The sequence below is a fragment of the Chrysochloris asiatica genome, unplaced genomic scaffold, assembly GCF_000296735.1.
Source record: "Chrysochloris asiatica unplaced genomic scaffold, ChrAsi1.0 scaffold00132, whole genome shotgun sequence".
Lineage (NCBI taxonomy): Eukaryota > Metazoa > Chordata > Mammalia > Afrosoricida > Chrysochloridae > Chrysochloris > Chrysochloris asiatica.
Window position 1 is genome coordinate 1,040,938 of NW_006408650.1, and position 26,563 is coordinate 1,067,500.

At 52.0% G+C, this 26,563-nt stretch overlaps 1 protein-coding gene across 1 annotated transcript in view; it reads left to right on the top strand.

Annotated features, from left to right (window-relative positions):
• The window catches only part of CCDC57 (coiled-coil domain containing 57), a 64,634-nt gene that overhangs the window by 24,198 nt on the left and 13,873 nt on the right, over positions 1-26,563 (top strand). The window contains exons 7-18 of the mRNA XM_006869621.1: positions 2,142-2,342; positions 2,643-2,801; positions 3,161-3,323; positions 3,644-3,778; positions 10,428-10,650; positions 11,822-11,976; positions 14,048-14,194; positions 19,236-19,723; positions 20,152-20,212; positions 21,774-21,927; positions 22,165-22,265; positions 25,653-25,836. Coding sequence (XP_006869683.1) covers positions 2,142-2,342; positions 2,643-2,801; positions 3,161-3,323; positions 3,644-3,778; positions 10,428-10,650; positions 11,822-11,976; positions 14,048-14,194; positions 19,236-19,723; positions 20,152-20,212; positions 21,774-21,927; positions 22,165-22,265; positions 25,653-25,836 — 2,171 coding nt within the window. The remainder of the gene's footprint in view (positions 1-2,141; positions 2,343-2,642; positions 2,802-3,160; positions 3,324-3,643; positions 3,779-10,427; positions 10,651-11,821; positions 11,977-14,047; positions 14,195-19,235; positions 19,724-20,151; positions 20,213-21,773; positions 21,928-22,164; positions 22,266-25,652; positions 25,837-26,563) is intronic.

Sequence of the window (26,563 nt, forward strand, 5' to 3'; positions counted from 1 at the left end):
CTCACTAATGCCTAAGATGTCGATGTTGATGCGTTCCGTTTCATTTTTGACCACTTCGGTATCTGTAGGCTCTTCCTACTTGCTGGTATTAATCTTCCCCTGGATGGAGGAGCTTCACAACAATGCAGAGACCCCAGGCTTAAAGGACGCCCTCCACTCCCAGCCCTTCGTTCTTGGTGGTCCCTCTCCTTTTAACTCTTGTAAATTGAAGGTGTTGCAGGCCGCACCCCAGGAAACCCCCTTGCTGTGATGGGATTAAAGGCGGTATGGCCCACCTTTAATTGTCTTACTGGTTTATCACATCATAGGCGATCATCACCTAACAACCAAACCACCTGAGAAGCCTGGCCCAGCCCGACTCTCAAACTCACTGCCACTCAGCCATGCTGACTCATGGTGACCCTGGATAGAGTTTCTGAGGCTGTAAATCTTTACAGGAGCAGACAGCCTCAGCTTTTTTCCTGCACAGCAGTAGGTGGTTTTGAACTACTGACCTTGTGGTTAGCAGCCCAATGCTTACCCAACAGCGCCACCAGAGCGCCTTACGGCCCAGCAAAACTGATACATCTTTAGGGGGGATATAGTTCAATCTGTGAGTTACACCTTAATGTGTACCTTGTGTAACTTACGCACCTTGGTGAACCAGCCGCCAGGGGTCTCCCTCCTGAGCTCGGCTCCTGCTTCCTGCACCCTCCCTGAAGGGATGGATCTCTCAGGGTTGAAGGATTCTGAAACCAGTCACCTAAGATGTTCATGTAAACTGGGAACAGTAACATGCTCCCAGTGCCTAGGTTTCTAAATGTACCAAACAGTGTAACATACCATAAAGCGACACATTGTTACATAAATGTCACATACTATAAAGTGAAACATTGTTATGTAAATATTACCACACCATAAACTGAAACATTGTTACATAAATGTAACATACTATGTAAAGTAAGATAGTGTTACATAAATTAACATACTATTACCTGAGACATGGAGTCCTGGTGTGGCGCTGTGGGTTAATGCACCAGACTGCAAAGCCATTTGAACTACAAGATCAGTGGTTTATGCTCACCAGCTGCTCCTCAGAAACCCTATCCACACGGTTGTGGGTCGGAACCCACTCAACGGTGCTCAACAACAACAAATGTGAGACACTGTTACGTAAAAAGTAAAATGTGTTGTTGTTGTTAAGTGCCAAGTCAGTTCTGACTCATAGCCACCCTGTATAGGGTTTCTGAGGAGCAGCTGGTGGGTTTGAACTGCTGACCTTGTGATTTGCAGTCCAGTGCTGATCCTATAGTGCCACACAAAATGTCTTGGGGTACCCTTTATAACGGCCTATGTTTGCCTGCTCAAATCACCAGTCCCCAGCAGGGACAGGAGGGTGGAATTGGGGGCGCTCCCTGCTGGGAACTCGCCCCATGTCATAACCTGGGATCTCAAGGCTGCTCTAGGAGTTGGGGGGCCCTGGTCCGGGTGCCGTGGAATTGCTCCCTGAGCAGTCTGGACACTGGTTTGTCAAGTCTGCCCTTCACTTCCTCTGTCAGTAACTGGAGTTACTGTGAGAGCTTACAAAGGTAGACTTCTGGTGTTTCTCTGTGGATTCATAGAACTTTGTTTCTAAGTGCTAAGTTACTTGCGGAATGATTTCTCCCTGGGGGAGGAGTAGCTGGAGCAGTCATACTGCCGGCCTCTGCTTCTGGGACCCTGGCGCTGGGAAAGCCACACTCAACGACTGAGCTCGTGTTTTCCTCCCTGTTGCCATTTCGGCGAAGGCTTCAGGACTCCAACCCACACTGACTGAAGTTTTCCTCCTTAGAGGCACTTGTTTGACTCAGGGCACTCAAAGGCTGGGGACGTTGCAGGAGAGGCGGCTCTGATTGGAGGGGTGGACGCACTGCCCGCCTAGGCTGGCCCCTGTGCTCAGCCCTGGCCTGCCAGCACCCAGTTGTGGAGTGTAACTCCATTTGTTGGGTAGTGTACTGGCACCTGGCACCAAGAACTGTGAGGAGCGGTGGGCACGTAGGCTGGACATCCCTGCACAGATCACGAGGTCACCCCCCTGGAGGGTGGGAACATGGAAGAAAGTGCAGCTGGTGCCAGAGACCCTCAGGCCAGCCCCTGGGAGCCCCTTGTTCACTGTTTTCCAGGCATGAAGAGCTAGATCGTCTGGCCAGGGAGAGGGATGCAGTGCTGGCCTCAGTGAGAGAGGCCCACGTTGAGCAGCTGCGGGCACTGGAGGCCAGAGAGCGGGAGCTGCAGGCCCACACGGAGAGCCTGGAGACGCGGCTGCGCAGGGCCGAGTGGGAGCAGGCTGATGCTGCAAAAGACCACAATACCGCCATCACCCGGTGAGTGGCATGGCCTCCAGGTGGGACCAGCAGGCTCTTGAACCCCGGAGGAGATACTGCTGTGAGGATAGGGCGTGTGAGAGTGTGCACGTGTGTGGGGTGGGGAGGGAGTCATGCATGTGTGGACGTGTGTGTAGATGTGTGTGTGGACGTCTGGGGGGGACATGTGTGTACATGTGTGTGTGGATGTGTGAATGTGTGTGTGTACGTCTGTGGGGGGGTGTTGTGTGTACGTGTGTCTGTGTATGTGTGTGGACATGTGACCAGAATGGGGTGAGCGAATCTGCCTTCCTGGTGCAGACTTCGAGAGGAGGCGTCAGCTCTGAAGTCTGGTTGGGATGCTCAGGTGGCTCAGCTGTCCAAGGAGATGGTCTCTAAGGACCTGCAGGTCCACGCTCTGCAGGAAGAGGGCTTGAGGCTCACAGCACAGTCTGCCCGGCTCCAGCAGGACATCGACAGGTAACTGTCCCTTGGCGTCCTTACTGAGTCTCCCCACTGCTGGTGCCGTCTAGTTCTGATGACCCAGCGCTGAACCTACCAGGTCAACCTCAGGAGCATCCACTGAGGGTAAGCAGGGATACAGGAAGTGAGTTCAAAGGAGGCCTCCCTTGTGCATTGGACCTGCAGGCCAGGAGGTGACAGGTTCGGGGAGGCAGGAGACTGAGGCCTCGGATCCCAGCAAGGGAGGGAGGGAGGAGGTAGTGCTAGGAGGCTTGCTGTTTTCATTGAGAGTATCTTACGTTACGGTTTGTGACCATGAGAATGTGACCGGGGGGGATGAGGGACAGCAACCCACCTGCTGAAGCTGGCTCCCCCAGGTACAAGCAGCAGCTGGTGGCAGCCATGGGCCGGGAGCAGAGTCTGGAGCGTGAGAAGGTGCAGTTAGAGCTGGACTGGCAGCGTCGCTGTGACTCCGCTGAGCGGGACCAGTACTGCAGGTCCGAGGAGCTGATCCAGGGACTGACCACAGGCAGGGAGCAGGTGTGGGCCAGCCCCCAGCCCCCAGCCGCCAGCCCCAGCCCGGCCCTCACACTGAGCGGGACCCTACTGCAGGTCCTAGGAGCTGATACAGGGTGTGCGTCAGCCTCCCAGGCCCCAGCCTTCATGTCCAGAGTAAGGAGAGGTGGACAGGCATTGGGCTCTCATCAACTTATGTCTAAATTTGAAACCATAAACCTCACCAAAAACTGCGGCCACAGCCACCTGGCCCAGGCCTGTGTCAGGTGTCCCTCCTGCCTGCCGTCCCCTGGGCCAGCCCTGCTCCCTGTGACCACAGAGGACTGGAACCCACCTCCCCCCAGGTTGCGGCCAAACTGCAGGAGACAGAGCAGAGGCTAAGTGCCAAGGAGGAGCTGCTGAAGGCCTTGGCCCTCGAGAGAGACCAGGCGGTGCACATGCTGAGGACCCACGGGCTCCTTCCCAAGCAGGAGGCACAGGTGAGAGCACCTGTCTTCCCCTCCGCCCGCACCACCAGGCCAGCAGCAGTGGGGAGCCAGGCCAGTCCCGCCTGTGCCTCGGTCAGGGCTCAGAGGGGCAGCTCAGCCTGACTGTCCACACCCCCACCAAGGGTCACCATGGCAGAGTGTGAACACAGGTCCCTCTAGGCAGTTCTGGCCCCTGCAGCTCTTGGTCTGATGGAGAGTTGATAGAAATGTCCTCTTGGCCAGCCTGTTGCGTCTTCCTCACACTCCAGGTACCTGAGAAGGAGACAGGGTACCACTTGCCTGTGGGGAGCTGAGCTGCGGCCCATGGCCTGTCCCATGACCTGGGTCCCAGGACAGAGACGCACAAGGTTGAGAGGGGAAGAGGGAACTGGGAGTCATTCTAGGCGTGCGACTGCCTTCTCTCTCCTGTTGGCTTGTGTTTAATGGGGTCACAGAGAAGCACACAGGTGAATGCACCTCATCACCTCAAGGAGCCCCTGCCCTCTGCTTCCCACCCGTGATGCTCTGTGTCCTGAAGTGGCTTGTGGTAGGAGGGGCCAGGGGCAAGGAGGCTGCGTGCCTGTGGGACCCCCAGACCATTGGTAAGGCATTGTCTGTTCAATCTGCTTTACTCAGCACCGTCCTCCTGAGGAACACAAGAGCCCTCATCTCCTAGGCTGCTCCCTCCTGCAGAGTCTCACAGCCCGGGTCCCTGCCAGGTGGGACTAGAGCGTGGCACCATGGGAAGTGGAGACAGCCCAGGTCCCTGCCTGGTGGGACTAGAGCGTGGCACCATGGGAAGTTGTATATGTGAACCATGATCTTCATGTCTGGTGGTGGTACCTGGAGACCTGCCCTGCATTTGACTTTCACCTGGGAAAATGGTTTCTTCTCTGTGAGCTGGGTGCCTCATGGACACCTGGCCCTCAGTGAGGCCAGAACCTGGCAACGTGGCCAATGTGAGCTAGTGTTGTTGACAAAGAAGGAAGTAGAGATCAGCAGAGTCCTCCCCACGCAGAGGTGGTGTGTGTCCTTCTAGTCTAGTTTAGTCTGTGCGTCTGCACTGCTCCCCTGTGTCTTCTGCATGCACTGTTTGGATAGACAGTGAGACCTGCCAAAGCCAGAACCTGAGTACGGTGGAAACCTGCCAAGGGAAATCGTAAATGCTTTCCGCTAGGGGAGAAATGTGCTAGGACTGCACTCTTGTCAAAGGTACCACACGTCGGAGAGCCCGGGAGACGAAGCCGTGCCGCCGAGTGCCCATTCTCACAGGTTTCCCGGTAGTGCATCCACTGCTCACCCTTCTTTCACTGAGTGTTCTAGCACAGATCTTTCCCCATGGCACCGAAGTCTTCCAAAACAATCAAGTGGTTGTACGGGTTGCACACTGGCCGGAACTGACCCAGCCACCCTCCCAGCATTGGCCATGTCAGTTACCTGCCACTGTTTCTGTTAGAATCCTGTGGTGGGGGGTCAAGTTCGCTCTGCAGTCTTCCTCCCACACATGCCCCCCACCACCCCTACCACTACCACCACCACCGCTTGCGGTTGTCGAATGTCCTCCTGTGTGAGCCTGGACTAACTTCCTGCTGGTTAGTACAAAGGAGCTTGTGGCGAGTTAGGAAGCAGGGTGTCAGGAAGGGGACCAGGTCTGGTCCTGGTTTTGACCCATGGCCTGCCGTTGAAGAACATGCATGTTCCTTTAGGAGGACCTTGTGCTGGGTGGGCAGGCTGGACCCTCAGGCAGCCTCAGGGGGTGGCAGGCAACTGTACTTTGTTCACGGGACCCCCTGTGGAGGACAGGGGTCGCAGTTGAGCTTGGGCACCGAGTGAGATTGAGAAATGAGTGTGTATAAATACGCTCCAAAAGGCTGGTACTTTGTACAGCTTGTATTCTCCTTCCTGGGACTGGGGGCAGTTTAATGACCCCATCTATTGTTTGGGGCAGGTGACTCTGAGTGTCAAAGACCTTGTTAATTGAAGAGAGTAGGCGTGGTCTGTCTGCGCTTGACAGAGAGCAAATAATCCACCCTGCCTTCACGATGCCAGGTCAGGCCTGGGACACCAAGGCCAGTGCTGTAGTCCTGGTACAGACCAGGCATTGGTTGGGGTGGGCTGGACAGGGGCCAGGTGGGCTTGGTTCTTCTCCTGGTGACCATTTTTGTCAGTCTGGTACTGTTAGCTTTGACTGCCTGACAATCAGGGACCTCGGTGTGAAGTTACTTTTTAGAATACTTGTAATCCTGAAGTGTTTTGTGGGGAGACCCTTTGAGATGATGCATCTATCGTTTCTTACCTGTGTTGCTGTCTGCTTTGCAGACCAGATGGTGACTTGGCCAACCTGTCGTCCCTCCATGTTTAGGGGCTCTACCCTCGGGGAGCTTCCTCCACTCCCTGTGTGTTCACGTACATCTGTGTGGACTCAGGTGTCGGTCAGTCCGTGGATTGGAATCCAGTATTGCTGTTGATTTTTCAATGCAGTGTTTTTGGTGTCTAATTCTAGGAGTTTTGACAAAGACAAAGAGTGGTGCAGCCCCTCCATGGAGATAGAGACATCATAGTCACACTGACAGACCCCCTTGTCCTGCCCCTCCTACCACCCAGTCCTAACCCTGAGAACATCTGACTGTCTTCTGCCTCTTCTAGACCTTCCTGCGAGTCTGGCTTCACTTACACAATGCATTTGAGGCTCATCCATGTTGCTGCCTGTAGTGATGCGGTACATTGCTCTTTTTCATTGCTGCATAGTATTCCATTGTGAGCAGCCTTGGTGGCACTGTGGGTTAGGCGTTGGACTGCTAACTGCTGGGTTAGTGTTTCAGACCCACCCATCACTCCACAAGGGAAAGATAAAGCTACCTGCTCTTGTAAGTTTCGCCATTTTAGGGAACCTATAGAAGGGCACCGCGGGTTGAAGTTGTGGCGTTGTTACACTGTTCCGAAGTGCCACCTCTTGGGGATGATTGATTAAGCTGCCGTAACCACCTTGCATCCATTGGCTTCTGTGCAGATAAATTTTCACTTCTTTTGGGTAAACACCTTGGAGCATAATTGCTGGGTCATATTGCCAGTTATGATTTTTATCTTGAAGAGAAACTGTCAAACCAGTTTCCAAAGTGGTGCCTTTTTGTATTCACACCAGAACACCGCTGCTCTGTGCCATCAACCACACTCTGCATTCTAAATAAAAACCATCTTAGGAGTGTGCCCTGACATCTCATCATTGTGGCTTTAATTCAGATTTTTGTAATGATCAATGGCAGTATTATTGTTGTCGTCATGTGCCATTGAGTCGGGTCCAACTCATAGCGACCCTGTACAGGGTTTCCAAGGAGCAGAGAGTGAGTGTGACCCCCTAACCTTGTAGTCCACTGCTTTTCCTATGGCACCTGACCAGGATGAGATTAATGAGTCAAAGAACCGTGAGTGTGCCCCACTGCACTTAGAGACCACCTCAAGGATAGATCTGACTGGAGACCACCTGGGTGTGGAATGGTATTAAGGACATCATGCATGAAGACAGCAACGGTCACTAAGAAGCCAGGAAAGAAAGAAAAGGCCAAAATGGACGTCAAAAGAGACTCTGAAACTTGCTCTTAAACACAGAGAAACTACAGAAAGTGGAAGAAATGAAGACAAAGGTAAACAGAAAAATTCAAAGGACATTTTGAGAAGACAAAGTATAATGAAATGTACAAAACCTGGGCTTCAAACAACAAGAGAAGAGCACACTCCGCCTTTCTCAGCGTCAGTGTCCCAGAAAGCACTGGTCAGTGTTAAACCATATGTAGTTGTTAGGTGCCATCAAGTTGGTACCGACGCATAGCAATCCTATGCACAACAGAACAAAACACTGCCCGGGCCTGGGCCAATGTCACAATTGTTGCCACGCTTGAGTCCATCTCGTTGGGGGTCTTTCTCTTTTTCTCTGACCCTCCACCTTACCAAACATGAGCTCCTTCTCCAGCGACTGGTCCCTCCTAACAACATGTCCAAAGTATGAGAGACGAAATTTGGCCACCCTGGCCTCCAAGGAGCACTCTGGCTGCACGTCTTCCAAAATGGATCTTTTGGTTCTTTTGGCAGCCCATGGCACTTTCAATATTCTCCTCCAACAACACAACTCAAAAGCATCAGTTCTTCTATGGTCTTCCTTATTCACTGTCCAGCTTTTGCTTCCATATGAGGTTATTGAAAATACCATAGCTTGGGTCAGATACACCTTAGTCCTCAAGCTGACATCTTTACTCTTCAACGCTTTAAAAAGTTCCTGTGCAGCAGATTTGTCTAATGCAATACGTTGTCTGATCTCGTGACTGCTGCTTCCATGAGTGTTGATAGTTGATCCAAGAAGAATGAAGTCCTTGACAACTTCAATCTTTTCTCTGTTGATAAGAATGTTGTTTATTGGTCCAGTGGTGAGGATTTTTGTTTTCTTGACATTGAGATGTAATCCATACTGAAGGCTGTGCTCTTTGATCTTCATCAGTAAATATTTTAAGTCCTCTACACTTTCAGCAAGCAAGGTTGTATCATCTGCATATCACAGGTTGTTAATGAGTCTTCCTCCAATCCTGATGCTTCTCGGATTATTTGCTCAGCATACAGGTGGAATAAGTATGGTGAGAGAATACAACCTTGTCGCACACCTTTTTCCATTTTAAACCAATCAGTGTTCACATGTTCTCTTTGAACAACTGCCTCTTGGTCCAGGTACAGATTCCTCATGAGCACAATTAAGTGTTCCGGAACACTCCGCCTTCAGCCATTTGAGGAGGCCGCATATGGACAAGAACTGATGGTACTGAAGAAGCCATCTAAGGTGTACTGAAGGTGGTGTTGGAAAACAAGGCTCCCGGAATTGACGGAATCTGAGTTGAGGTACTTCAACAATGGGTGCCATGCTGGCAATACTTGTCTACGCCAAGACATTTGGAAGACAGCTCCAGGGTGACTGACTGGAAAAGACTGTGCCCTTCCCAGCCCTGGGGTGGTGTCCTGGGCTCATGTGTCAGACTGCAAAGTCATTCAAACTGCAAGGTCAGTGGTTCAAGCTCACCCGCTGCTCTATGGGTCTGAATCGACTCGATGGCACTTAACAACAACAACAAAGATAGGTAATCCAACGGAATGAGGACATTATCGCATAATACCTTTAATGTCACACACTAGTAAAAGTTTACATAAAGGAATTAAACGGTTGCAGCGGTACATCGACAGGGAGCTGCCAGAAATTCCAGCTGGATTCAGAAGAGGCCGTGGAACAAGGGGTGTCATTGCTGATGTTCAATGGATCTTGGCTGAAAGAGAATATCAGAAAGACGTTTACCTGTGCTTTATTGCCTATGCAAAGGCATTCAGCTGTGTGATCATGACAAATTATGGATAGCATTTTAAAGAGTAGTGATTTCCGAACACTGAATTATACTTATACGGAATCTGTACATAGACCAAGAGGCGGTGATTTACACAGAGCAGGGAGGATGCGGAGTGGTTTGAAATCAGGAGGGCTGATTTCTGTATGTTGAGCAGTACATGAAGAAGAACTCAAGATTGGAGGAAGGCTCTTCAGCAATCTGCAACATGGAGGTCACAGAGCCTGGTTTCCTGGATGTGCAGAGCACCTGCTAGAGATGCGCACAGTGGGACTTTCTGTGAAGGATTTCAGTGAACTTGGATCCACCGTGGAAGCAGATCACTGCCAAAGGCTCTGGACAGTGTGAACAAGCAAAGGTGTCACCTGAGGACTATGACACGCCTGACCCAAGCAGGGCATTTTCAGTCACCTCTGATGTATGTGCAAGCTGGACAATGAGGAAGAAATACTGTGGACTGTCAGAAGAACGCACACATCCATCTTGGAAGTGGTATGGCCAGAGTGCTCCTCAGAAGACGCCCTGGAGAGACTTTGTCTCTTGTCCTTTGGCTAGGTCAGGAATTACCAGTCCCTGGAAAAGGCCACGGTGCTTGGTAAAGTGAAGGGTCAGTGAAAAAAGACGAAGAGCCTCCAAGGAGATGGACTGACCCAGTGGCTGCCCCAGTGGGCTCTAACACACCAATGGCTGTGAGACCACGCTGGGCCTGGCAGCGCTTCGTTCTGTTGTGTGAGGGGTTCCGTGGTGTGATTGGTTCCATGGAGTGAGGGGTTCCATGGTGTGAGGGGTTGCTATGAACCACCCTGAGAACCCCAACAGCAGATGATTGTTGGTGGTGAGCACCTTCCCATGTGTGTACCTGGCATGCCTACCTTCTATAACAAAAGGCGTGTTAGACTCTTTGTTGTTTTCTTGTTTATTTTGTTAAGTTTTGAGTGTGTTTGATACAGATTGTAAACACGGGCCCGTTGTCAGGTACACGATGTGAAAATGTGGCTGGCCCTTTCAGTCAGCAAAGCAGAAGGGCTCCCTTTTTCTGAAGTGTGTGGTCTCCACTTTTCCTCTTGTGGAATGTGCTTTGGGTGTCGTGTTTCACAGTCCTGCCCAACTTTGACATTCCACATGTAGGTCTGCGCGCGGGAGTCTGGTGGGTCCTTACCGAAGCCCTGAGAGGACACGGCTCAAGTCCCGTCTGTGCATGGGGGCCCCAGCTGGCCCAGCACCTCTCACTTGGCTCTGCCCTTTGTACACACTCACTTGACTCTGCTTTTCTTTCTGTCTGACAGCCACTGCCAGAGCATCACAAAGAAGAAATAAGTCAAGATTTTCCATCAAGTGAAATCCAGCGGCTGCAAGAGCAGAACACAAGCCTGCGGAATGTTATTACTCAAATGAGGAAACAAATGGAAACTCTAAGTGATCCAGTTCCTCCTCCTGCCGACCTCGGAGGCCAGCTCCCAACTACAAGCCAGACCAACGTGACCACTTCAGCAGACACCGCCACTCCTGGTGTGTGTGTGTGTGTGACACGGAGAGAGGGAGAGAGGGAGGTGGCCAAGTCACACAAATCAATCAATGCCTGGCAGCTACTTTTCCTCTAAGAGAAGGGATTTTAAGTCAAGTTTTATATCGAAGACAAAACTGCATCATAAGTATAAGGGAAATTATGAAGAGTGGATACAGTGAGGTCAGGCCTGAGCAGGGCTGTTGGTCACTGTGTGCATCCAAAGAGGTGTCGTGGGGTATCGCTCAGGTGGGCACACCCACCCCGTGCCTGGTTTGCTCAGGATACTCATTGTCCGCATTTGAGTAAAACTCCTCATTTCTTGGCATGGCTAGGTCCCAAAGACCAGGTCATTAAGCAGAAATGGACGATGGCTACATTATTATGTAACTTCCAAGCCACAGAGAATCATGGCCCAGCCAAGTTAGCACATAACCATCACAGCCAATGGTACCCTCGCTTCACACTGTGGTATTTGTTACTGCTAGATACACATCATTAGCACACAAAATAGATAGTAGAGTTTTTACTTCTGTAAATGCAAAACGTTGGGTAACAAGATGGTTGGTAAGTGAGGAGCAGGAATATTTGCTCTTGATCACTGGGTCCTTCCTGGAGAATCTGGAGGCCCAAGTGGCCTCTGAATGGCGCCCTCTGGTGTTTGAGGGAGGGAACATGTTTCAGGCTGTGTGCTCTCCTGAGGTCTTAACAAAGCGTCCACTTGTGGGCGGCTTCGAAGGACAGGGGTTTGCTGCTGCTTGGTTTTGTAGGTTAGCACTCTGAGTTAGGGCCCTCCTTGTCAGTAGCCCTGGATGCTCCTTTGGTCATAGACAGTCCTCACCTGGCATCTCTCTTCCCCCTGGGTCTCGGTCTCCTCTGCTCTTTTGATCAGACACCTCTTAGGATAGGTTCAGGACCACCCAACTCTGGCTTGAGTTTAATACCATACCAAGAGCAAGCCCCTCTTGTTCCAACAGGGTCTGGTCACAGATGCAGGGCTAAGACTTGCTCATGACTTTGGGGCATGGTGGCCAGAAGCAGCTGTGAGGGCCAGGAGGGGGACAGGGCAGGTGTGAGCCAGCAGCACCCGCGAGCTGGTGAAGGCGGAGCCTGGAGGTGCACATGTGCACCTGTGAGTTCGTGTGCATGCTCTTTTGTGTTGTTTGTTTTTGGCAGATTACGTTCTGGTCCTTAAAGAAGAAATACGAAGTCTAAAGCATAAATTTAAGACCCTGGAAGAGCAATTGCAAGATGCGTTAGATCCTCCAAAGATGTCGTTGTGCTCTGCTGAAGCCCAGCCCAGCACTGGTGAGAGCCCGTCTGCTGGGCAAGTGCGTCCCAGCCCGCCTGGTCCTTCAGCTCCAGAGAGCAGACTCGGTGTGCCCCGGTGTTTCTGGGCTGCCGGCTGCTTCAGCACCCAGGCTGGGACGTGTGCGCAACTAAATAGGACAGGACACGCAGCACACTCTCAGGTGGACCCTGGAATCCCAAGACCCCTAGTCAGTCTACCATCTCCATAAGGTGGGTGGTTCAAACCCACCAGCCACTCCTCAGAAATCCTATACAGGGTCAGTATGAGTCAGAAATGACTCGGCAGCTCTTAGCAACAACACCAACAGTTATTATTATTATTAGGGTCCTGGTGCTGCACTGGAGGATGAGCACTGGACTGCTAACTGCCAGGTCAGCAGTTCAAACCCACCCGCCGCTCCTCAGAAACCCTGTCCGGGGCTGCTGTGACTCGGAATTGACTCAACAGCACGTCACCACCACCACCTGCGGGAGAAATGGGGCGGAATGCTCACACCCCGTCTTGTCCAGAACCAGAAATGTAAATTAGCTTTTGATTGTTAACCACCTTGCATTTCTGGCGTAAACACAACATGTAATACGTTCTTATTTTTATATATTGTAGGATTTGGATTGTTACTGTTTTACTTAGAATTACTGTATCTAGTTCTTGAGGGGAGTCCTGGTGTGGTGCTGTGGGTTAACGCGCTAGACTGCAAACTTGGCAAAGCCTAAGGTTGGTGGTTCAAGCTCACCAGCCGCTTCTTGGGAACCCTATACAGGGTCGCTATGGGTCGGAACCGACTTGACAGCACTTAACAACAACAATGACAAGTTCTTGAGGAAGATCGGCCTGTAATTTTCCTCTCATGATGTCTGTGTCCGATATGGAATCAGGCGTGTTCTGGCCTCATTTGTGATGGGAGGTGGTCACCATTTTCCTGGAAGAGTTTGTACCCTATTTCTGTCCATTTTTCCTTAAACAGTTGGTAGACTACAGCTTTGAAGTCTCCTGGACCTCCGTCCTTCCTTCTGGAAAGGTTTAAAATGGTGAACTCAGGTTTTTCATATTATAGGACTATCCAGATTGTGAATGTGTGTCCATTTTTATGTCCTATTTCACTAGGAAAGTGTCCATTTAATATTTAAAAATCCTTGGCATTAGGTTGTTTATAGTATCCTCCCATGATCTTTAAAATGTGTGTAGGCCCTGATGGGAGCATAGTAGCTCTGTAGGATAAGCACTGGACTGTGAACAAGGTCAGCGGTTTGAGCCCACTGACCACTCGGTGGGAGAAAGATGAGGCTTTCTGTTCCTATAAAAGTTTTCAGCCTCAAAAACCCTCAGCAGGGTCAGCGGCACTTCTCACCTACAGTAGCACCTCCACCACCACCACAACCACACTACCAACCACCACCACCACAATGCCAACACCGCTAACAACTACCAGGAGCTGAGACAACGCCCCCTTTCCTTCCTTCCTGATCTCCGTCCTCCCTTTCTCTGCTTTTCCTCGGGGGGGGGGCGTTGCTGACCACACCCCTTTCTCTTGCTTAGTCTTACCAGGGATTGATTGATGTTTTTAAATTTTTTTTCAAAAAATAACTTCTTGGTTCTGTTGATCATCTACTTTATTCTTTTCCTCCAACTTTGAGTTAATTTGGTTATTCCTTTTCTAAGTTTCTGAGAAAAACATTTCACTGATTTTTCAGCCTTTCTTCTTTTCCAAAGTAAGCACCGGAAGCCGGTGGCACCCCCGGAAGGGCAGCTAGCAATGGGTTCCCTCAGTTGTGATGTAGTTGTTGTTAGGTGCCGCGGAGCCAATTCCAACTCCTAGCGACCCTGGATTGGGTTTCCAAGGAGCGGCTGGTGGCTTGGAACCGCCGACATTGTGGTCAGCAGCCCAGGGCTGATCCTACAGCTCCCCTCCCCTCAGGAGTCACGCTGGGAGAGGCAGTGTGATTATTCCTGACTGTCCACTCTGCGTGGTGAGTTCTCCTCTGACCCAGGGTTACGTAGAGTCTCCGTCCTAGTCTTCAAGTAGACCACCTGTCTGAGGGGAGGCTAGCGTAGCCTAGAGACCCTAGAGAGAGGGTGGTGAGCCCATGTAGGCCTCGCTGTGGTCTCTGGGGTCTGAAGGTCACTTCTCTGCAGGGGACCATCCGCAGGCCGAGGTGGCTCCCAGCGTGCTGGCATGCAAGAAGCTCGCGGGCAGAGTCCGTCTGCTGGACCGCCTGGTCTCAAGGCTCCGACAAAAGGTAAGGCTGTCCCTGTTGAAGCTCGTGTCCTGCAGGCCAGCATACAGCAGTGTCGCTGCCTGGCTGTTCATAGGCTTGGAGCCGGCTGTGAGGGGTCCTGGTGATCGTGGGTACACCACAGAACCTGTCTCGCAGGGTGTTGTGTAGGTCAGCTGATTGTGTGTGTGTGTGTGAATGTGTGTGTTGTGTATGCCATAAGCTGTGTGTGTGGTTCACACTAGAGTGTGTGTGTGTGTGTGTGTGTGTGTGCCATCTGCCAAGTGTGGTGGTGTCGGAGCATGTGCCATGTATATGCACATGAGCGTGTGTGCACATATGGTGTGTGTGTGCCATGTGTGTACGAGTGTGTGTGAAGGAGGGTGTGCCACGTTTGTACATGTGGTGTGTGCGAGTATGTGTATGAGTGTGTATCCCACAAGGGCATTCTGTCACCCCATAAGACACTGTTACTTCCCATTTCCCTCCAGTCCCCTGGCCTGTTGTTGGTTTGTCGTCAAGTCGCTTCTGACTCCTAGTGACCCTGTTTAGGGTTTCTGAGCCTTTAATCTTCGTGGAAGCAGAAAGCCTCATCTTTCTCCCACGGAGTGGCTGGTGGGCTTGAACCACAGACCTTGTGGTTTGCAGTTCAGGGATTATCGTTTGGAAGCCCTTGGTCGACCCTGCTGTCTCTGTGGGTTTGCCTGTCATGCCTTGGTGGCCTTTATGTCTGGCTTCAACTCCACATTCCAAGTTTCATCCACGTGTCCACAGCAAGAGGGTGTCTTCACCTGATAGAATTCTGCAAAAATCAATGATTTGTTCATTTCACATACCTTCTTTAGACAGCATAAGAGACGATTATACACATGGACCTCACCAGATGGAATACACAGAAATCAAATTGACTACATCTGAGGAAAAAGACAATGGAAAAGCTCCATATCATCAGTCAAAATAAGGCCAGGGGCAGATTGTGGAACAGACCATCAACTTTTCATATGCAAATTCAAACTGAAGCTGAAGAAAATGAAAACAAGTCCATGAGAGCCAAAACATGACCTTAAATAAATCCCACCTGAATTTAGAGATCATCTGAAGAACAGATTTGATACATTAAACACTAATGATTGAAGACTAGAAGAGTTGTGGGATGTCATCAAGAACATCATACAGGAAGAGAGCAAGAAGACATTAAGAAGATAAGAAAGAAGGAAAAGATCAAAATGGATGTCAGAAAAGACACTGAAACTTGCTCTCCAGCATAAAGGTGCTAAAGCAAATGGAAGAAATGAGAAGGTACAGAAAATTTCAAAGGTCGGTTCGAGAAGATAAAGTTAAATATTACAAAGAAATGTGTAAAGATCTGAAGTCAGAAAACCAAAAGGGAAGAACACGCTCAGCATTTCTCAAGCTGCGAGAACTGAAAAAAATCCAAGCCTCGACTTTCGTTCATATTGAAGGATTCTCTGGACAAATTACTGAATGATGCAGAAAACATCAAAGGAAGATGGAAGGAATACACAGAGTCACTGTGCCAAAAGGAAATGGTTGATACTCAACCATTTCAAGAGGTAGCATATGATCAAGAGCTAATGATACTGAAGGAGGAAGTCCAAGGTGCATTGAAGAAATTGGCAAAGAACAAGGCACCAAGAATTGATGGAATAAAAATTGAAATCTTTCAAGAAAGTCAGGCAGCACAGGAGACACTCACTCATCTCTGCCAAAAAATTTGGAAGACAACTATCTGGCCGACTGATTGGAAGATTTTCTTATTTGTGCCCATTCCAAAGAGAGGTGACCCAATGGAATGAAGAAATCATAGGACAAAATCCTTGATATCCCATGTGAGTAAAGTTTTGCTCAAGGTAATACAGAAACGGCTACATTGACAGAGAACTTCCAGAGGTTCAAGCCGGATTCAGAAGAGGCCGTGGAACGAGGGATATCATTGCTGATGTCCGATGGATCTTGGCTGAAAGCAGAGAATATCAGAAAGATGTTTACCTGTACTTTATTGACTACGCAAAGGCTTTCAATTGTGTGGATCATGATAAGCTATGGACAACATCGTGAAGTATGAGTATTCCGGAACACTTAATTGTGCTCATGAGAAATCTGTACCTGGACCAAGAGACAGTTGTTCGAATAGAATATGGGAACACTGAATGGTTTAAAATTAAGAAAGGTGTGCAACAGGGTTGTATTCTTTCACCATATTTATTCAACCTGTATGCTGAGCAAATAATCCCAGAAGCTGGGTTCTATGAAGAAAAATGTGGCATCAGGATTGGACCTGCGATACGCAGATGATACAACCTTGCTTGCTGAAAGCGAAGAGGACTTAAAATACTTACTGATGAAGATCAAAGAGCCCAGTCTTCGATATGGATTGCATCTCAATGTAAAGAAAACCTCACCACTGGACCAATAAACAACATTCTTATTAATGGAGAAAAGATTGAAGTTGTCAAGGACTTCGTTTTTCTTGGATCAACTATCAACACTCATGGAAGCAGCAGTCAAGTAATCAAACGACATAATGCATTAGGCAAATCTGCTGCACGAGACCTTTTTAAAGTGTTAAAGAGCAAAGATGTCAGCTTGAGGACTAAGGTGCACCTGACCCAAGCCATGGTATTTTCAATAACCTCATATGCATGCGAAAGCTGGACAGTGAATAAGGAAGACCGTAGAAGAATTGATGCTTTTCAATTATGGTGTTGGAATATATTGAAAGTGCCATGGACTGCCAAAAGAACCAATAGATCTGTGTTAGAAGAAGTGCAGCCAGAGTGCTCCTTGGAGGCCGGGATGGCCAAACTTCATCTCTCATACTTGGAACATATTGGAGAATGATATCATATTTGATAGGGTGGAGGGTCAGAGAAAAAGAGGAAGACCCCCAGAGAGATGGATTGGCAAAGTGGCAGCATCAATGGACTCAAGTGTGGCCACAATAGTGAGGTTGGCCCAGGACCGGGCAGTTTCATTCTGGTGTGCACAGGGTCGCTATGAGTCAGTACCGACTCAGTGGTACCTAACAACAACAACAACAACAACTTCATTCTCTGGCGATGCCACAACAGAAATAGCACAAGTGGGGCCTCCAACAAGCAGAGCTGTCTTCTCTCATAGTTCAGGAGACTGGAAGCCCAGATTCAGAGTGCCGACTCTGGGGAAGGCTGGAGAGTGAGCTCCTGGTCTCCTTTCAGCACCTGTAGGCCCAGCATTCCTGGGACCTCCATGTGTCTTGGCATCAGTTTTCCTCTGGACCTAGGAGCGTCACCGTGCTGAGACCCCAGGTCCCCAGGACACGTTCTTGGCTCTTCCTTCTGGTGTAGTGGGAGGGCCCTCTGAACTCTTTTCTATCTAGAGAGACTGAGTCCAGATAAAACTAGCCTTGGAAATTACAAGTAGCCTCATCAGCTCCATGTTGCTGTGTAGTATCTGTAGACGCAGTGCTGACTCTCCACCCAGGGTTTCCGAGGAGTGAAGTGCTGATCTTGCAGTGCATATCCTACTGCGCCACCACACCAGGACCCCTTTGTTGTTGTTAAGTGCCATCGAGTCCATTCCGACCTATAGCAACCCCATGTAGGGTTTCTGAAGAGCGACTGGTGAGTCTGAACCGCCAACCCTGTAGTTCAAACCGACTTTGCAGTCCAGCACATGAACCCGCAGTGCCACATCAGGACTCCAGGACTCCTTTTAGGGTGCCTTTGAAAAAATGGCCCAATCAGACCAGTGGTTTCCAAGGGGTTCTGCTGGGTCAGTTCAGTGCAAAGCAGAGAGGACACCTCAGAAGGCTACGGCAACTGGTTTGGGGGCTTCAAAGAGGTAATTTTGATAGATGTTCTCAAAAGACACAGGATGGTCATGGGGGCTTATTGTGAAGACCTTTTCAGGAAACAAAATTGCAATGGTGAGGAAAAGGCCAGCAAAATTGAACCAAGAAATCTTGTTTTCATCTTGACAATGCACCTGCTCATTCTCCGAGAATTTCCCTGGGAAGCCTTCCTCCATCCACCCTAAAACCCTGATCTTGTCCCTTTAAAGTTCTTTGTGTCCCCCAAATTCAAAGAGCATTTCACAGAAGCACGATTTGAGTTCCTCAAGGATGTCCAACTTCTGTTTGTACATACATGGTGCAAAGCCAAGAGGGCAGAACCCCTTGCAGAGGAGGTGAGAGATGGGAAACTGCCTTCAGACGTGTGCAAGGGTCGCTGGGAAGAAGCACTAGCTCTGCATGTTGGCGTTTTTGTCTAATAAGTTGTCATGATTTTGTAGCAATGCTTTGTGACTTGCCCTTGTATCTGCAAAGCTCAACAAAGAGAAACCCAGTAACACGAGGTATACCTTTACCTAGAAGTCTGATGGCCTCAGGAAGGTACTGGGCCGTAAGGGCCACTTGAACCACAGGTTGGCAGTCTTCACCGTCTCCCTAGCCCTTGACACCTCAACTCTCTGTACCTTTCAGAGCCCCGGTTCAAGGAGAGGGTTTGAGGCTCTTCTTTATCCCCTTGGGGCCCAGGGCAGGCTCTGCCCCAACTGCCCACATTGCCAGCTGCCCTGGGTGCTGCATACTTAGCATGAATGAATCTGCGAGTCAGGAGGGGAGTGGCATCCAAGTAGTCTGCGTGTTTGCTCTTGGAGCTCCAAGGTGTCCCTGGGACCTAGTCCCTCAGACCTACTGCTGAACTTGCTCCCGCTAGTCTGCTCCTTCAGACTTTTCCCCTCAAACCTGCTCCTGGAACCTTTTTTCCACAGATCTGTGCCCCAAGACCAGCTTTCTCAGACCTGGTCCCTAAAACCTGCTCCTCAGGTCTACCTGAGCCCTCCCTCAGACCTGCTGCATGAGGCCTGCTTGCTCAGACCTACTCCTCCAAATCTGTTCACCCAGACCTGTTCCCTCAGATATGCTCTTCTAAACCTGCTCCTCTAGACTTGTTCCCCCAGACCTGCCCCCAGACCTGTCCCCCAAACCTGCTCCCCCAGACCCACTCCCTGCAACTGCCAAATCCCTGGAGCCTCTCCCTCCTGACCCATCCCTGGTGACTAGGTGCTGCAGAAACCGCCAGAGATGGATGCTGTCCGGCTCCAGCTGCCCCGTGAGGTAGACCAGGTGCACATGGAGGTCTCAGAACTGAACAGGCAAGTGGCCGAGCTGGACAAGCATCTTAGCACCACCAAGAAGGAAGGAGGGGAGGCAGAGGACGGGAAACAGCCTCAAAGCCTGGAGACCACGGCCCTCTGGAGACAGGTGGGTGCCCTGCCACCACTGCTGGTGAGAGCAGAGACTCAGGGGTACATGAGGGACGCGTGTGGGAGCTGTGACAGGGAGGACACTGGAGCAGATGGGCTGCTGGCCTCCTGGACCTCCAGGGACACGGGCAGGAGTGGGGGTGCGGCAGGGCAGGACAGACAGACAGGCTGTCCCCAAGGCCCTGTAGTCGAGCTGTCCTTCAGCTCCCAGATCCACACACAGTCCTGCACCAGGGGCCTAGCGTGGTCTGCTGTCCCCCCAGCACTGTCCATGTCTAGCTCGGGGTGAGTGTGGTTACCCTGTCTGGAGGCAGGGCCCTGGCCCCATGTCCTGCTTGTTACTAGTGTGAGGGCAGGAAGTCGTGTGAATAAGCAGACTTAGAGACTGAAGGAGTCACTTCAGTGGGGGTGGGGTGGGGCTGGACCATCAGAGGGCTCACCAGGGCCCCTCAGAACTGTGGCACAGCTCTTCAAGTCCACGGAGAAGAGGACTATGTGGGGGGTCTGTGTGGAAAGGGAGACGGGCTGAGGAGCTGCCGTGCCGCCTGAGATCTCCGAGTCTCATGGAGCCAGGCTCTGTGCAGAAGTGTTTGTTCAGGTGTGAAGATGCTCAAAGGGGACAAATGGAACTGGAGGAGAGCATGCCTCCACACGTGTGTCCACAGGCCTGTCCACCCATGCTCCCACACGTCCATCCATGCATGTGTCCACAGGCCTGTCCACCCGTGCTCCCAGACGTCCATCCATGCGTGTGCCCTCACCGTGCCCCAGTGGGTAGGCAAGTGGGGAAGAGCTTTTCCCCACAGTGGAGGTCAACTGACCATGCCCAGGCCTATCAGCTGGACGGGTTCTGACAAGAAACAGTGTCAGCAGAGAGAGAACAAACATAAACTGGAACCTTCTGGAAAAGGCAACTGCAGAGCCCCAACAACTGAACCCCTGAGGCCCTAGGTGGGATCAGGTGGGCCTTCGGGTTTTGATGGCTGTGCGGCAGTCAGAGGGATACAGCATCTCCAGTCACCTGACACGTGGGCATGGGGTAATAGCTGTCGCCTTGTGAACCTGTGTGGACAGAGGACAGCCGAGGTTGAAATTCCATCTGATAAAAGACTAAGCCCTCACAGGCGGCCGAGCTGGCTCATGAGCATGTGCCACAGCCTCTGCCCAACTCCCGGGGCCTGCAGCTTCATCCCTGCCCTGTGGTCCCCTGGGGGTGAGACCTACAGGCTCCGTCCATGCTGCCCTCTCCTCTTGAGACTGCGCGTCCCTGCCACCAGGGGGCAGTATGTCACCACTGTCCACGGCTATCTGGGGCTCCCATGGTGGTGGTCACTCATCACTGATGTCTAGCGCACCCACCGCTCCCTAGCGTTTCTGAACCTCATCTTTCTCCCGCAGAGTGACTGCTGTTTGAACTGCTGATCTTGCAGTTAGCAATCCAATACTTGACCCATTGCAGGCCTGAGCCCCGCCCCTCCCCTGTCCCCTCATCACAGCCTGGGTCCCCTCCTCTCCCTGGGCCAGGCAGAAAGGCTGTGGCACTTTCCCTATAGCTGTCCTTCGGTCCCTGTGGATCCCTTGAGGGTGGCTGTGCCCTGGCTGTTGATCTAAGTGCCTTTCCCCCAGATCCGCCCAAGTCCTTTCCCTTGGTCTCGATGGCCATGGGCCATGGGCCCAGAGTCATGGGTCAGACTCCAGAGTGTGCAGGCTGGCCTGTCACACCTCCCCCACACCACAGTGCACCAACACTGACCCCAGCGGGGCTGGGTGGTACACCTGGACACTGAGGGCTACAGAATGTGCTTGTCCTTCCTGGAACTTGGCATTGCTTCCTTGTTGAGGTGGCTGCTGCCAGGTGGGCACAATGTGGCTTTCACAGGTGTGAGACCAGTTGGCACAAGAGGAGCAATGCCTCTCAGCCTTTCCTGATGGCACCTGTCCCTCTTCCCTATGCTTCCTCTTCATGACCCACGCCTGTCCACTGTCCCCTGGGCTGTGAGCCACCTGTACAGCGAGGGGGCTAGTGTCAGCTTTTTCTACCCCTACCCATCAGGAGAGGTCAGTGGGGCAACCCCACCCCTTAGTGTCTGCAAGGACCACCCCCCGGGAGAGCCACTGGGCCTGAGGATGGTGCCAGTTGAGGGAAGAGGGCCGATGAGCAGGGGGAGGGGAAGAGTGGCCGACCACCCGAACTTTTGTGTGCTAACACAACTGTGCCTTTGTTTCCATCTGAAAGAACATTCGGCAGAGAACTCAAGGAGCTCCCTAATTATGGTGGGGGGCCTGGGGTTGGAGCGCCCACTGGGAAAGGGCCACTGTCTCTCTCACATTTCAGGGCCCAGCACGTGGACACCCTGCTCAGCATTCCGCCGAGCTCCGACTGCAGAGACAGCTGAGGGCCGCAGCCAGGCGCATCGTAAGTCTGCGGCAGCAGAATGAACAACTCACCGAGGCTGGAAACCGGCTCCGCGCCAGGCTGGGCCGCCAGGGTAAGTGGGAGCAGACGCGGTTCTCCCGGATGAGTAGGCACAGATGTGGCCAAGCAGGGTGACCAGTGAAGGCAGACACGGTCCCCCTGGGATGCGGGGTGAGCAGGAAGGGGGCCACCACATGACGCCTGAGCTGATGGGGGGATGGAGAGAACAGGGCAGCGCCTTGTGAAGTGAGGCCTCTATAGGGCCCTGCTGGCGACCCCGTCCTGGCAGCCAGTGTGGGAACGCCTGCAGGTCAGCGCGGCTCCCAGATAAAGGCACCAGTGTGCTCCCAGGGCCCCCGCTGCTCGGGCGCAGGAATTGCCGTCCAGTCGTGCTCACGCATCACCGTCTGCGTAGAAGCACCGGGCGCGCATGCTCCTTCAGCTTCACTGGCCAGTCCATCTGCTTCCGGTTTCTCACCTCACTGCCCCCTGCACACACCCCTTTTGTAGCTCAGCACTGATTTCCAGAGATTACAGTGAGCCCCCCTTGCCCCACGTGGATCCATGTGATCCTCTGCTGTCTTGGGATAGGAGCCAAGTCCGCAGAGAATGTTCTAGAGGTAAAAGCCAGGTCATTTGCTCCTTTTTGGAAGGAGAACTGTCCTCGTACATGTCCTCTATAATTCACCCAGCCCCACCCCCACACCGTCCTCAGTTGTGGACGCTGAGGGCATTCAGGAAAAGCCCCCTCTGAGAAGGGCAGGGAGGAGTCCTGGTGTGGAGTAAGCACTGGGCTACTAACCTCAGGGTTGACAGATCCGACCCACTAGCCCCTCCTTGGAACCCCTACACAGGGTAGTAATGAATCACAAGTGGCTCCGGACACCTAACAACAAAGGAGCAGGGAGGACCAGGAAGCTGCCCTCAGGGGGCGTCTCTCCCAGGACTCAGCAGTGCAGACAGCGGGAGTCAGTTTCCTGTGTAACCACCAGTGGGTGGGGTGAGCACGGTGGAAGGAGCAGACACGTGCTGTGTGCATGCCCCACAGATATTTGCTGCATGGGTGCTGGGACTCAAAGCTGAGGACCCTTATCTGTGAGCCTCACCTGAGCGTTAACACTACCATTAATCATCAACCCTTTGGCATTGGGGATGACTGGAAGAGGTCTTATCTCAGAAGCCTTGTAATTCCAAGGGTCCCCACCCCACCCCTTTCCCTGAAGGAGGGATTGCGGGGGAGGGGGGTGTAAACTGAGGCAGGGCAAACAACCTCCTTCTGTTCCACTCCAGGCAAAGGTGGGTTTCCCCTGGCTCCTCAGAGGCACTGCTAGGCTGGGGGGTTTTGCCACTTTCCTGAGAAACCTCGCTGCTTCTAAAGACACTGCCGTCTGCCTACACTCCTCCCTTGTCCTGTTGGTCTCCCTGAACCACCGCAGCGACCCCAGCAATCAGGGTTCCATTCGGTTGCCTTCTCTCAGGAGAGGGACAGCTCTCTCAGCCTGAGGCGTGGTTCTTTCTCTCCCATTGCAGCCCTAGCCTTCAGTTTTGGACGCCTTGTTCCACTTAGCCATTCCCTTGTGAATTGTGAATTCCTGTAGCCAGCCAGCTGTCCATCCACCCACCCACCTGTCCATCCACCCATCCATCTAGCCACCCTCTCATCCAGCCACCCACCCTCCTACCCATTCATTTTCCCATGTTCCCACTCACCCACTCACCCATCTACCCATTCATCTATCTTTCCTCCCATCTGTCCCCCAACCATTCTCCTACCCACCTATTTACCATCTACCAACCCATCCACCCATATATCCCTCATCACAGACTTAGGGAGTCCCTTCCCCTCAGCTGACCCCTCAGCCATCTAGGTACCAGCTGCTTCCTGCCTTCTGTCCTCTGCCATCCTGACACTAGGCCCCAGACCTCTGTCCAAGAACAGCAAGTCCCCATGGTAAACCTGTCCTTGACCCTGTGTTAAGGGTAAGTGTTTAGGGATCTTCTCATTTTCCTCCATGACTTGTCTGTGTGGATTTTCTGCCTCTTCTGTCCATCTGCGGAATTTCCATTTTACTAGAAAGCCGTAGTGTAGCATCTTGTGGTCTTGCCTCATAGCTCTCCCCTTCTCTGTGGGGACTGGACGTCTCCTCCTGGGGCTTCTGCACAGGCTCCTCCCGCACCTGTGATGTGGGGTTCAGCTCTCTCTGGACGGACGCGCACAAACTCGGCTGATCCTGTGACACCCTCAAGGGGTAAGGAAGACTCGCCTCCATAGCATGGAGACTGTGTTTCCACCTGGACCAGCAGATGCCATCTCAGTACATTTTGAAATGTCTCCAAGAACAAGCATCCTAGAGATGAAAGATCAATAACAGAGCAGGAAACTGTGCACTTTTGACAGATAGAAGAAACTGACATCCAGATCGCGGCCACAAGAGGCCTGCCCGGCTGATGAAGGGTCTCCAGTGACGTCCAAGGCTTGTGAGAGCTCATCAGGACACAGGACACGTTGTTGGCTGCAACCCTAACTGGTGACGCCTTTGTGGGGCCGTTTTCCTGGCTCTTTCCAAGACTTAAAGTGCTCTTTGACCCTAGAAATGGCTTAAGACACTGTCTCTCTGAGAAGAGAAGACAGTGAGTACAGTCAACAGCACTTTGACACGATGACAATCCTGTCATCACAGTGTCTCCAAGGATGCCTGTCAGCCTGGTGGCTGTGATACCCAGCTTCTCCCTCGACCCCAGGCTCTAATTGCAGTGACGATGCTGTGACCATACTGCAGGATGCCCATAGCCCCCACTCTAGTGCTGACTCCACTTCCTGTGTGGGACAGACATGTCCTGATGGGATGGAGAGAAGAAAGCTGCTCAAGAGCCTATCTCAAGAAGCAAACTTAGAAAGGGGTGTGTGTGTGCGGGTGCATGTATGAGCATGTGTGCATGTATGAGCAGGTGGGGGTCTGAGTACATGCATATGTGCATTCATATGTGTGTGTGAGTGAGTGCATATGTGTGGGTGACTGCGTGTGTAAGTGAATATGCCTATGTGTGCAAGCATATATCTGAGTGCATGTATGAGGTTGCGTGTGTGAGCTCGTGTGTCCACGTGTATACCTGTGAGGAAGTGTGTATCTGAGTGCACGCGTGTGTGTTTGTGTGTGTGAGTGTGTAGCTGCATGTGTGAGCTTGTGTGTCCACATGTGCACCTGTAAGGATGCGTGCAGCAGAGGGTGCGTGTGAAGGAGCAGGTGTGTGCTCTGAGTGAGTGTGAGACGAAGCCCTGGTGTGGGGGGGAGCTTGGGTTGGGGTTGGGTGTGTGTCAGTTTCCTTCCTGGCATTTGAGGCAGGAGCATCAGAAGGGGTTTGGGTTCCGCTCCGTGTACTGACTTAGGACTTTGGAAGTTCATAAGTAGGCAAGCCCACGACACTTGTTTTCTTGGGAACACCGTCTCCCTCAGAACCACATGGTGGTCGGAACCGACCACAGAGGCTCAGGGCGAGCCTGCACGTCTGTGACCGGGGTCACTCGTCAGCCTCACCCACCGGTGGCCTCAGTCATTGGGCAGTGTGGATGCTTGTCACACTGAATGGCTGACTGTGAGCAGAACGTGTATTCAGCTACCAACAGGGATGGAAGAACTTTCTGTGTTGCCTGAGGGGCTGGCTCAGGCTGCCTGGCCCCTGAGGATCGTCCCCCTGTCTCAGTGGTCAGCCTGTGCTGGGCTCTTCCTGCTGTTGGCGGAACTGGGTCAGGCCCAAGGGCCTTCTCTCTGATGTGGAAGCCCCTGGTCCTTTTTCTAGAGGAACACATCAGCATCCATGAACATGAACAGTGGACGCCACCGCGGACCCCTCAACCTGCCCCATCTGCTCAGCCCCCACGCCCGTCCCTGCCCCTTCATGGGCACCAGCACCGCCTGCTTTTGTGTCTCTGGTTATGAGGAGGAGGCTCGGCCACGCCACTTGTTGGAGCCTGTGCTCAGAAGTGTGGGCCTACACAGGACAGCACGAAGGGGTATTGCTGGATGACCCTGTGCCCGCCTGGCTCAGGCACAGCGTCCAGAGTACTGGCTCTCCTTGGGGATTTCGCCTTGGTGCTGATTGTCTAGTTGTCAGCTGGGGAGCAGTGCCTCCTGTCTGGTGCGCACAGGTCCCCCAAGAAAACACTGGAAGTTCTGGGGGTAGCAGAGTCACCCCCTGAGAGAGCCTGCTGCAGCTTCCGTTTCTACCACAGTCGATAAAGCACCCCTGTGGCCGCAAAAGCGTTTGTTTAAAATGCTCCTTGCCGGTCTAGACAGGAAAATATTTCATTGTTTTCAATTCTGTGTGTCTATTCACTGGACCAAAAGGTCACTTTGAACCACTGACCTTGTAGCTCTCTGGGTCACGGGGTCGCCATGGGTCAGAACCCACTGGACAGCACTTAAAAACCAACAGTGGTCATCTGTGCTTCCTCAGCATGCCTGGACTCCTGGGTTGGTGCCGTTGGATCAGCACTGGACTTGGAAGCACAAGGTCGGCAGTTCTGATCCACCAGCTGCTGCTCAGAAGCCCTACACAGGGTCGCTTTGGGTCAGAACCCACTGGACAGCCTTTAGCAGCAGCTGGCGGGGTTTTCGTCACTCGTGTATAAAATCTCTGTATATTAGGAATATGAGCCATTTGATCTTTCTGAAAATGTTTCAGCAGTTTTATTTGCATGTCTAATTTAC